General features: G+C 40.7%; 1 protein-coding gene across 3 annotated transcripts in view; it reads left to right on the forward strand.

Annotated features, from left to right (window-relative positions):
* Positions 1–12,891, forward strand: part of SCFD1 (sec1 family domain containing 1) — a 124,495-nt gene that overhangs the window by 61,548 nt on the left and 50,056 nt on the right. For all 3 annotated transcript variants that reach the window (XM_073348922.1, XM_073348924.1, XM_073348923.2), the window contains exon 16: positions 4,032–4,102. In XM_073348922.1, the coding sequence (XP_073205023.1) occupies positions 4,032–4,102 (71 nt within the window). The remainder of the gene's footprint in view (positions 1–4,031; positions 4,103–12,891) is intronic.

Genomic DNA, 12,891 nt, shown 5'->3' on the forward strand with positions numbered 1-12,891 from the left:
GTTGGAGACAGTATGGTGATATAGAGGACGAGCTAAACCTGACATTGAAATCAAGAGCAGGAGAAAGTTGTTAATTATACTGACAAGGAGAGAGGTGAGAGAAGAGTTTTGTTAGAATAGACTTCCAGGGAAGGGAGGAAGTGGGATGTACTGAAAATGGCAGATGAGAAGAAAAGTGAAACAAGGCCACTGCTACTTACAGTACGGGAGAATGAGAAAGAGTAGAACTCCCACGGTGCAGCTTCTGAAACAGTGAGAGGTAGACAGTAAAGTTTCAGTGATAGCAAGCAAGTGGAAGTTATGGGATATGAAACTTGTGTACAGTAATGATTGTTGAGGAGGGCAAGGAGCAGCAGGTGAAAGTGAGATTGACTATACCAGTGGCAGAGCAGAAGGAGTGTAAAGTAAAACTCCGCAAATAATGGATGTTTCAGTTCTCTGGCAACTCTGAAAAAATTAAAAAGTTTTGTTTTGGGTCTAATGGAAAACAAATGTTTTTGAAATTTTTGGCGAATTGAAAAGTTGGAAAACATTTTGAATCACGTTGAATGAAATGTTTAGTTAAACCTGGCATTTTTTCTTTAGATTTTAGGCATTTTAACAAGTGAAGGAAACTGGGTTCAGAAAACATCAGTAGGAGGAGGTGGTGTCTCACATTGTGATCGTGCCCTAGGCACTGGGATATTCTGATGTGGGTCTTTCTCAGTCTGTCCTGTTGGAGCTGTTATATTTTGTATAAATAGTCATTGGAGCAGGGATGTCCCAAATCCAAGGTGAATTCTCTAGACACCAGGCTAAGGAAACATTCTCACTATCTGTCCTAGCCCATTAGCTTATTTAGTGTCATCATAACTGACTATGAATTGTCAATGAATAGTCATTGGGTCAGAGAAAGATAGTGAGACTGAGGTTTTGTCTACACTACACAGGTTTGTCAACGCAACGATCAAAAACTGCTATAATTACGTCACTTGTGCGTGTTGGCAGAGCACGTCCGCGGTTGGTGCTCAAGCATCAACAGTGACAGCAGTGCACTGTGGGTAGCTATTCAATTGTGCTACTTGCCACCTTCTGTAGCTAGGAGTTGTGGGAAGGTGGAGTGGATCACAGTGCAGCATGGGCGCAGGCTCAATGTCCCATGATGCAGTTTTTTCCGTCTGATCATTCGATGGGCTTCCGACTGGGTTTCATGGCATTTTTCAACAGCCCCTGTTTACTGTGCACCTGCCATCTCTGTCTGAAAAGATGGATCCCACATTGCATTCTCCTGTTGTGGTCACTGTTATGAACACATTGTGAATGGTCATGCAGTGTATCGTGAACTCCCAATCTGAACAGGATCAGAGTTGCCGGCTGTGTGCCATGGAAAGAAACAACACCAGATTACTTTTGGCATTCACAAAGCAGCTGCACACGGTGGACCATCGCTTTTGGGCTCAGAAAACAAGCATTGAGTAGTGGGATCACATCATTATGCAGGACTGGGACGACGAGCAGTGGCTGCAGAACTTTTGGATGTGGAAAATCACCTTCCAGGAACTGTGTGTGGAGCTCGCCCAGAACTGCGATGCAAGGACACCAAATGAGAGCTGCCCTCTCGGTGGAGAAGCACACCAGAAGCTGGCAACTCCAGACTGCTACCCAGTCAGTCACAAATCAATTTGCAGTCGGGAAGTCCACCACTGGGGCTGCGCTTAACGCAAGTGTGCAGAGCCATTAATTGCATCCTGCTACGAAAGACTGTGACTCTTGATAATGTGCGTGAAATAGTGGATGGCTTTGCAGCAATGGGATTCCCTAACTGCAGCAGAGTGATAGATGGCATACATATCCCAATTTTGGCCCCAGACCATCTTACAACAGCAGCAGGGACTGTCTTTTTGCTGCATGTTTGTACAGTGTCTAGCACAATGGGGTCCTGGTCAGTGATGGGGACTCCTAAGCAGTACCACAACACAAATAATCACATTTTTGCACATAAATAACTTAATTATGCTAATGAATGCTAGGTGTGTGATTCTAAATGAGAATAGATGCACAAGAATGTAGTGGTGATGCTGATGCTAAGACTTGACTCCAATGTGCATCAGACTTACAGGTAGCTTGAAATGAAGTGCAGATGACTGACAAGGATAGTGGGAAGGAGTTTGTGCCATATATCATTTTATTTTCCCTCTGAAAGACTTGCATTTGAGTGTAATTGGTAACAACTTATCCATAAAGGTTTTATCCAGACATGTTGTATTATCAACTTTCATAGTCTAAATGTTATATAATTTTCCTCAGCGAAAACTGCAATGGTCTTCAGAATTGGAACATACTTATACATAATTGGTAGCTAACCTACCAACAAATTTGTTACATTGTTAAAAATTGTTTTATTTCAAAAAATGTGCCATAGTCTGAGCCTCATGCAAATGTGCATAAAAATGATATTAAGCTTACTTCCTATTTTACAAGAATATTGTAGTCCTCCTTACGTTGACTTTGCTTATTAAAGCTATTATGGCATTTGGAAAGAAGTCTGAGTAACTTCATCTGATTCTGCAATGTTTTTTTCAATTTAACAGAATGTCTGTTTTGTTAGCATATCCACATATGCAGTAAAGGAGCTGGAAACTTTTTTTTTTTTTTTGGGTGGTGGTGGAAAAAGGTCAAAATGGCTGTATTTATAGTGTTTGCTTGACGTAAGTAGGGAGGCTTGAATAATGTCTAGCCAAGGACACCTGCTTCAGTAAATTTCCAAATAGACAGTGATCAGCAGTACCAAATGTCTCTTGTTCAGTAGTCTTATTTTAACTGAAAAGTAAAATGTTACTCTAGTCCAATAAAATATGTAGGTGGGCTTTTCTAAACATATCTGGAATTAAGTGTTTAAAGTGTTAACTTTGTACTTTCTCCTTTGTGCCACTGATACTTTACTTATGTTTACTCTGTTTTTGCAACAACATCAATACGTTATTTTTTAAAGAGTTGACAGTCGTTTTCTATATGCCAGACGTTTGCATTGTTTATTTGTATCAGATACCTGCAGGACTCTCTGTCATATTTCAGGTACCATTTCCATTCTATGTAGGGTCACCAAATAGCAAGTGTGAAAAATCGGGATGGAGGTGGGGAGTAATAGGCACCTATATAAGAAAAAGCCCCAAATATCGGGACTGTCCCTGTAAAACTGGGACATCTGGTCACCCTAATTCTATGTGAAATTTGTATTATTTTTTCTAGAGATATCAGTAAAATCAGAACTTGTATCTTCCACCTCTCTTCCCCATCCTAAAACACACATTTCAGTTTTAGGAAAGAGTTTTACAACTTTGTGTGCCATCCTTGTTTTTGCTAAGCACGTCTGTTTTGGTTGCATTTCCATTTCCAAGTTTCATGCATTTATATTCTGTTCTGTGCACTTGTGTGTGTACAGACACTTATGGGGGTGACAGAGTATTTACATTTTGACTCATGGATAAGAGAGGTGAAGAACAGAGTCAATGAGTAGGACAGAGGAAATTATGAAATCCTAGATATTGTTGGGCTCCAGATGGTATGACATTCCCGTGGGCAATGAAATGAAAAAACCCTATAAACGTGTGGGAGATATTAAGATTTATTTATTTATTTTTTGCCAAAGCCTCATGTAAATTTCTGACGTTTATGAGGGTAAAGATTTCATTTCAAAACTGAATAACTCATAGAGTAAAAGTAATTATGATATGGTCTGTCTTCTACTACAGAAGTTTGGTACATCATGGATTACCCCAGCAGAACTAGTCCAAGCCAAGCCAGTTATTATACATAACTACTCTTCAGAGGTTTTGAGCTATTCTAAGGCAGTTTTTCAGTAAAGTTGTTGAGTGGGTATTTATCACTTTATAGACAACATAAACATTTTTTGTTGTATAACCTTTTCTAAACTCATTACAATTTTTGTTATGATCCAAGGACTCAATATATGTAATACAGAATAGTATACTACATAGTAAAATAGTTTATAACTTGATTTGAAAAAAAGAAACCCTTGTTTTCTTCCATAGCTGGAACTCCAGAAGACAAGATGCGATTGTTTCTTATCTATTACATAAACTCAGTGCAGGCACCGTCAGAGGTATGTTCTTTGTATCTTAATAAAACAAAAATAATTGGGAAAATTTGTGCTAAATTGGTATTTCATAAGGAATGAAATGAATGCCTATGCCAAACACCTATTTTTTCTTCTCAAGAAAAATATAGTACAGTCTTGTAGGATTGAATCTATTTACAGTCAAAGTTTTACAGACATATTTATTACCACCAGGGATATTACTGCACAGTTATAAAATATAGCTAAACACTTGGATCATTATAATGTGGCTATGATTCAAATAGTAAGAATGTCACTTTTTAAAATATTTAAATCAAGTTTACACCAGCAAAATTTGGTACAGTTTCTGCTATTGGGGTACATTATTCAGTTGAGATGGACATTACAAAACACTTTCCACTTTTTACTCCATCCGTGACTATCCAGAAAGAGTTGCATTTACTGAACAACAAATATATTTCTTGGGACTGTGCACTAAAATGGTTTCTAACGCTTTGATCCCTTAGTAACCCAGAAAGCATTTTTTGCATATATTTCTTCTGAAACTAATCTGTGTCAGATTATTATTGTTTGTTTTTGTGCCACAGGCATGAGAGAAAAACACATAAACAATAGAACCCGAGGTTCTGGACACCAGTGTGTTGGTACCACCATTTCTGGCACCCCACAAGACACAAGCCGTACCATGCTGTGTAATTATTAAATGTTAATCTGACACATTCGCTAATTCTTAGTGCACAGGATTTAACCATATGGCTCCTGTTAAATACATTTAATTAAACTCTACTGTGTCAAATTCCAGTATAATGTAAACTAGGTTTTAAAATAGATCCAGCCTGAATTACAAATCATATTTTGGTGATGTTTTAATTGTGTGAATTATTTACAACATTAAATAACATAATAACTAAAGTTGGGGTTTTTCAAAACAGCTTACGGTAGTTAGGCACCTTGAAGTTCATTGCCATTTCAATGCCTGCCTCCCTTAAGCTTCTTTGAAAATCCCAACTTATTTTTTAAGACATTTTAAGTCCTATGCTCTTATGTTGTGGCTAAGAGGCTCAGCACAGAACTCACAGCTCAGGGAGTGTGGAGGCATATGGTGGTTTTAAGCAGTCTTATGCCCTTCTGATCCTGGGTTGCTCCAGGGACTGACCAGATCTCCAGCATAACTTAGACAACCCTGTCTGAGTTACCCGACAGGCAGTAGCACTGCCCAAATCTCTGCAGTGCTGAGTGCTGCATCTCCCAGCATACATCCTTCACTGGGGCTTGCAAAGGAATCTTTAGGAGGCAGGTTTACAGCTATGTTCATCAGAGTGTGCTACAGGGGACATCTCCCCAAGCCAGATTCAGGGCTTTTAGGGTCTCTTTATGCTGCTTTTGCCCTTTTATGTGAAATGAAGGGAACAAATGGAGGTGAAGCTCTCAAGCATTGTTAGAAATCATAATAGTTGGAAATAATTTCCTTATTTTCTTACCTACCAAAACTGTAGCTTGGGATTTGTTGATATCTTAAATAATTAGCTTATCATAAAGAATAGCTCATTTAACAATGCCAGCAGCTGCAGGGAAAAAATTTTAATGCAGATAGTTCTGCAATGTGTTCTGTACTGTCATGTTTTACAATTTTCAAATAAATGTAACTGCTTGAACATCTGCTTGAAAAGTTTAGAAAGATTTGGCTATCTCAGAAGCAGCCTAGATTTTTCTAAAATCTGTCTTCACTTTTTGCTGTTATTTTATTTAAACTATATATCTAATTCCACTTAATGTTTTAATATGGTAAGTAGAATATACAGAAATAATTTTTGTCAATACTGAAAATAATCCAGTGTTAAAATTCATTACAATATATCAGGTGATTCTAGAAGCTGTTATTGAAACAATTCTGATAAATTCAGATAGAGAAAAGTAGAATAAATATTTGAACAAAATAAGTCACCATGAAGAGTGTGATAGAATGTTGTTGTTTCTTTTTGTAGTGATAACTGTAATATAACACTTTACAAAAGTTAATTCAGTGTGAATAGGACTTCTTCACTGGCATGTGGTGATCATGGTCACTTGTTTTTATTTATAAGTTCTTATTCTTCTTCAAGTGATGGTCCCTATTGTATTCCACAAGGTTTATGCATGTTCACCATGCATCCAGATTTGGAAAATTTGAAAATAGTGTCCATTGGTCTGATAGGGAAAAAACCCAGAAAACGACCCTATAATCATGTAAAGCTACGCTGCTGTCTTTTTTCTATGCTTATCTGTCCTTTCTACTTTGTTTATGGATAGAAAGAATGTGAACTGTGTGTAACCTGCACTCCCTGCTTTTGGGGAGAGAATTCCTTATACAGATAAGCCTCCATGCTCGTACCTACCCCAGAACTTCAAACAGACTGGGTTAACCGGTTCGAACTGGAAGAGATATCACAATGTATGTTGAACCAAGCTATAAAAGCTCATCCCTGTTCTTTGTTCGGGGCTTCACCATTTTCCTCTGAAAAGGAATTGGTGAGCCCTTCAGCTGTCGTATTTGCTAGCAGTAAAGTGCCTCACTTTATCAAAGAGCCAAGACTCTGTGTTTTGTTTGGCTAATACAGAAGTCCAGGGAAGGCTACCCTCCTAACCCTAGACGGGAGGGGAACCCTTTTTCCCTAACAGGTCCATTCATATGCCCTCGCTTGTCCTGTGCTTCCATCCAAGGCGATAAAGGGTCGGGCAGACTGACCAAGTCTTTAGTTCCTTCTCACACCGCACATGGTCTGGATCAGAACTCTGTGTCCTCATCTCTAGTTGGGAGAAAAGGAAACACTCCCATAAGCATGGGACTAAATCTTTGTCCAAATCAAAGAAGATGGATTCTCCTTCCACCCACTCGGCCCAAGGACACAGAGGACGTTCTGAGTCCCACAGGCATGAGAGAAAAACACATAAACAATAGAACCCAGAGGTTCTGGACACCAACGCTTGGTACCACCATTTCTGGCACCCCACAAGACACAAGACCGTCTCTCACCAGGAAAGATCACAGTGCTGATACCAATAATTGGGAAAGAGAGTGCCTCTCACCAGGGAGATCCGAAACCGTAGCTGGACCCAGACCTTCCTGGATCCAGAATCTCCCCCTCCATCAGGCCAGTCCACTTCTACAGTGATTATATCTCCACCAAGAGACTGCTTCCAATAAGGGTTCCCTCACCCTTCGCACCGATGCTTTACACTCTTCCATTGGCTCCGATAGTACCACCATTAGAACTGGAAGCTGAAAAATGTCTCCACTTGGCAAAATGGAAATGTTTCACTTCCTGGGCTCAGTGCCATCACCTCAACACCATCTCGATCCCTACTGTCCTGGACTACCTCCTGGAACTGAAGACATCAGGCCTTCCTCTCAGGCCTGTCCGGGTCCACCTGTGGATTGGTGCGTGGTATTTACTCATCCCACCACCACCCACTTCTTGAAAGGCACCTTGAAAGGTGCTGAACAGCTTCCCGCCTGTGCTCAAACCCCTTCCCCCCCACCCAGAAAACTCAATTTTGTGGTCTCCGCCCTCATCGGGCCCCCCCTTTGAGCATCTGACCACGTGCTCCCTCTCCCACTTCTCCATGAAGGTCATCTTCCTCATGGCTATCATTTCTGCTAGGCGAGTCAGCAAATTAGCAGCTATGATGGCCAACTGTGCATGCCCCCCACATGTGGTTTTTCATAAAGACAAGATTTCCTTACACCCTTCAACCCAAATTCCTTCTGAGGATGGTCTCTGAGTTCCACCTCAACAAATCGATTCACTTCCCAGTCTTCTGTCTTAAGCCGCTTGCCATTCTTGTGGATAGGTCCCTGCACTCACTCGGGAATAAATGGTCAGTTTTCAGAATGGATAGAGGTAAATAGTGGTGTCCCCAGGAGTCTGTACTGGGACCAGTACTTTTCAACATATTTATAAATCATATGGAAAAGAAGTAAACAGGTGGCAAAATTTGCAGATGATACAAAACTACTCAGTTAAGTACAAAGCAGACTGTGAAGAGCTACAAAAGGACCTCACAAAACTGGGTGACTGGGCAACAAAATGGCAGATGAAATTCAGTGTTAATAAATGCAAAGTAATGCACATTGGAAAACATAATCCCAACTGTACATTTTAAATGATGGGGTCTAAATTAGCTATTACCACTCAAGAAAGAGATCTTGGAGTCATTGTGAATAGTTCTCTGAAAACATCCACTCAATGTGCAGCGGCAGTCAAAAAAGCTAACAGAATGTTGGGAATCATTAAGAAAGAGAGAGATAAGAAGACAGAAAATATATTGCCTTTATACAAAACAATGGTACGCCCTCATCTTGAATACTGCGTGCAGATCTGGTTGCCCCATCTCAAAAAATATATATTGGAATTGGAAGAGGTACAGAAAAGGGCAACAGAAATTACTGGGGTATGGAACAGCTTCCATATGAGGAGAGATTAATAAGACTTGGATTTTTCAGTTTGGAAAAGAGACAACTAAGAGGGGATATGATAGAGGTCTATAAAATCATGACTGGTGTGGAGAAAGTAAATAAGGAAGTGTTATTTATTCCTTCTCATAACACAAGAACTAAGGGTCCCAAATGAAATTATTAGCAGGTTTTAAACAAACAAAAGGAAGTATTTTTTCACACAACGCACAGTCAACCTGTGGAACTCTTTGCCAGAGGATGTTGTGAAGGCCAAGACTATAACAGAGTTCCAAAAAGAACAAGATAAGTTCATGGAGGATAGATCCATCTATGGCTATTAGCCAGGATGGGCAGGAATGGGGTCCCTAGCCTCTGTTTGCCAGAAGCTGGGAATGGGCAACGAGGGATGGATCACTTGGTGATTATCTGTTCTGTTCATTCCTTCTGGGGCATCTGGCTTTGGCCACTGTCAGAAGAGAGGATACTAGGCTAGATGGACCATTGGTCTGACCCAGTATAGCCGTTCATATGTACTTATGACGTCTGCTATGTGCTTGCATTCTTCCTCAACAGAACTCATGCCTGTTCATGGCCATTGTGGACAGACCCCAGGGATAAGCCCTATATTCTCAGTGCATCTCAAAGTGGGTTTCTGCATGCATCCAAGTGTGCTATACATGGCTAACACTCCACTGCCTGGCAGGATTATGGAACATTCTACACAGGTGCAAGTGGTCACATCTGCCTCCCTGGCACAACATCTGCCGAGCAGCAACGTGGCATTCAATGCATACCTTAACCACCCATTACTCCACCCAGAGGGCAGCATAATTTGCAGCTGTGAGCCATGCCATCGCGCAGACTGCAATACCTCTTGCATCCTTGCACCCCTTCCTCCACACTGATCACTGCGTAATACTCACCCGCATTTGGAATACGTATAGGGACCCTCACTCAAAGAGGAGGAGGTTACTTATCTGTAACTGAGATTCTTTGAGATGTGTGGTCCCTATTTGTATTCCAATACCCACCCTTCATCCCCTCTGCTGCAGACCATACTGCTCAATGTTAAGAGGGTGGCTGAGGGGGCGCCATCCCGCACACCCTCATAACTTCTCCTGGAACACAAGGCTACGTATGACATATGTGTGGGTCAACAGATACTGCTACAGAAATCTTCCGACGTATTGTGCATATGTGCACCCATGTTTGTAATACAAATAGGGACCACGCATCTTGAAGAACCTCCAGTTATAGGTAAGTAACCTCCGTGAGCTGTAGCTCACGAAAGCTTATGCTCAAATAAATTGGTTAGTCTCTAAGGTGCCACAAGTACTCCTTTTCTTTTTGAGAATACAGACTAACACGGCTGTTACTCTGAAACCTGTCACATTGACAAAGTTATTTGCCTTCCTGTGTTTTTTTTTCCCAAAGCCACACCAGGAAGATGCTCTCCATATCTTGGACATTAGAAAGGCATTAGCCTTCTATTGGTACAGAACCAATCCATTTAGAAAGTCTCCTAGAGCTTTTATACCAATTGCAAACAGGTCCAACAGATCCACAGTCTCCACCCAAAGACTTTCAAAGTGGGTTTCTAGTTGTATTCTTATTTGTTACCAGGCTACTAATGTTCGGCCCCACCCTCCCTCCCAACCAGAATAATAGCCCATTCTGCAAGATCTTAGGCAGCCTTCATGGCACTATTACAAAATGTTTCAGTTGCTGCTATTTGCAAAGCAGCAATCTGGGCATCACTGCACACTTTTTTCCCAAACACTACATCCTGGTATACACGTGTAGATCAGACACTGCTGTTGGTATGCAGTCCTTTCTTTAGTGTTGGATCCAGTTCCAAAGCCCCCTCTTCCTTTAGTGGCTAATCCTCAGAAGTCACCTGAAGTGGAGCACCCATAGGGACACTTCTCGAAGAAGGAGAGGTTAGTCACTTTGTGCAATTACTGGAGTTCTCTAAGATGTGTGTCTCAATGGGTGTTCAGTTACACACACCCCTTCCCTTCTGCTTCAGCATTTCATCTTGTGGGACTTTATAGTAGGGAGGGTGGTTCACCCACGCAGCTACGTATATCCTCTGTGTGAGCCATGAGTATGTTTGGAGCTTGTGCATGGGCCAAATGGGCACTGCTACTGAAAGTCTCTGATCAAAGGCACATGAGGCGCATGCACACCTGAAATGGAGCACCCATAGGGGTACACATCTCAAAAAACTCCAGTTGCTGCACAAGGTGATTGTCCTCTCCTTTCTCCTATCAACAATCCTGCAAGTGACAAATAGGCTGTCACGTGCTAGATATTTACCTAGTATGAAAGTAATTTATATTTCAGTAACATCACTTGAATGTTATACAGTGACTTTTAGAATGTAATCCTATAAATTATATTCTTGATGGAAACTACTCTCTGCCAGTGTTTTAAGTCTGGTTGCTCTTTTTTACATAACAAGAATCAGTTTATTCTGCACAAAAGAAAAATAAATATGATTTTGATTTTCTGAATGTGCTTTGCTTTTAGTATGAACACAATAAAATATGCTACTTTTATTACCGGCTATTCTGATCATGAGTAATTGTGTGAAGATGGCTTTTCTTTGGCAGATGTGGAAGAGACTGAGGATTTAGATTTAGATTTCACCGAAAACAGTCTGTTAACTTTATTTGCTTTCAAATATTCATAAGTTCATTTACACTTTATGTTGGGGGTCTGATAGGTCTAAGATTTTTTTGTGCCACCTACCCAAGACACAAAGCCCCAAGTGCAATTTCAATCCCCTAGCTGTGTGGGAGGTGTGGTAAGAATGTACAAAGCAAGACCCAGGATAATCTCTGTGTATAAATAAAGTCTGCTGCAGTTTCCACGGCATGCATCCGATGAAGTGAGCTGTAGCTCACGAAAGCTTATGCTCAAATAAATTGGTTAGTCTCTAAGGTGCCACAAGTACTCCTTTTCTTTTTGCGAATACAGACTAACACGGCTGTTACTCTGAAACCGATAATTACTGTGTAATTACCTGCAATTTTTTACCCCTCAACCCCAGGATTCATGGTAGAAGAAAGTAGCATTTGGGATAAAGGAAGTCTGTGGGCTAGTGGTGAATTAATCCACTCTAGCTATAGAGAATGGGTGAAGAGATAGACAGTAGTTGGAGGCAGTTTTTACAGATGGGACTGGCAAATCTTCTCAGTGCATTAGTTCCCCATCTGCAAAATGGGCGTGATAATGCTACCTCATTTCACATAGTTGTCATAAACATAAATTAATGTTTATGAAGCACTTAGATGCTGTAGTGATGAGCGCCATAGAAAAGCCCATGAGGAAATTAATAATTCTGTCTTCAGAGCAGGTTTTGAATAGTGTGCAGTAAATAAGGCATAGGCCACAACTGGAATAATGAGGAAAAAACAAAATATTGAATAGCTGACCATTAAGTGAGCATTGTCTTTTCTGTGGCTTTGAATGAGGCAGGGGTCCTCTGGACCAATTAGTATATGATCATGTAATTAAAGACCATCATATATATGTCCAGGAGGGCTGAATTAAGGCTAAATGTGTACATCTGGGAACAAAGAACATACTCCATACTTACAGATGGGAGACTGTCCTGGGAAGCAGTGACTTTGAAATAGATTTAGGGGTGGGGGTGATAATCAGCTGAACATGAGCTCCCAATTTGATGCAGTGGCCAAAATAGCTGATGCAATCCTGAGATGCGTAAACAGGAATCTCAAGTAGGGGTAGAGACATTATTTTACCTTTGTATTTGTCACTGGTGCAACTGCTGCTGGAAGACTATGTCAAGAATGTTGATAAATTAGAGAGGGTACAGAGAAGAGCCCCAAGGATGATTAAAGGATTAGAAAGCCTGCCTTAGTGATACTCAAGGAGCTCAGTCCATCTCGCTTGACAAAAAGAAGGTTAAGGGGTGACTTGATTACAGTCTACAAGTATCTACATGAGGAACAAATATTTAATGGGCTTTTCAATTTAGCAGAGAAAGCTATAACATGATCCAATGGCTAACAGTTCGCAAAAAGAAAAGGAGTACTTGTGGCACCTTAGAGACTAACCAATTTATTTGAGCATAAGCTTTCGTGAGCTACAGCTCAGTAAATTGCATGTGAATTTAAAAAACACTTAGAGGTAAGACTTGAACTCCTGGTCTCTGCTTTCCCCCAGATTTCAGAGAAAAGTAAAGACCAGTGCAACTTTCAGAGATTTTAAGGACAGAAGGGTGACCACTGTGATCATCTAGTCTGACTTTCTGTATAGAAACAGGGCACAGAACTTCTCCAAAATAATTCCTAGAGCATATCTTTTAGAACATCATCCAATGTGACTTAAAAATGGTCAGTGATGGAGA

The sequence above is a fragment of the Lepidochelys kempii genome, chromosome 6 (genome assembly GCF_965140285.1).
Source record: "Lepidochelys kempii isolate rLepKem1 chromosome 6, rLepKem1.hap1, whole genome shotgun sequence".
Taxonomy (NCBI): Eukaryota; Metazoa; Chordata; order Testudines; family Cheloniidae; genus Lepidochelys; species Lepidochelys kempii.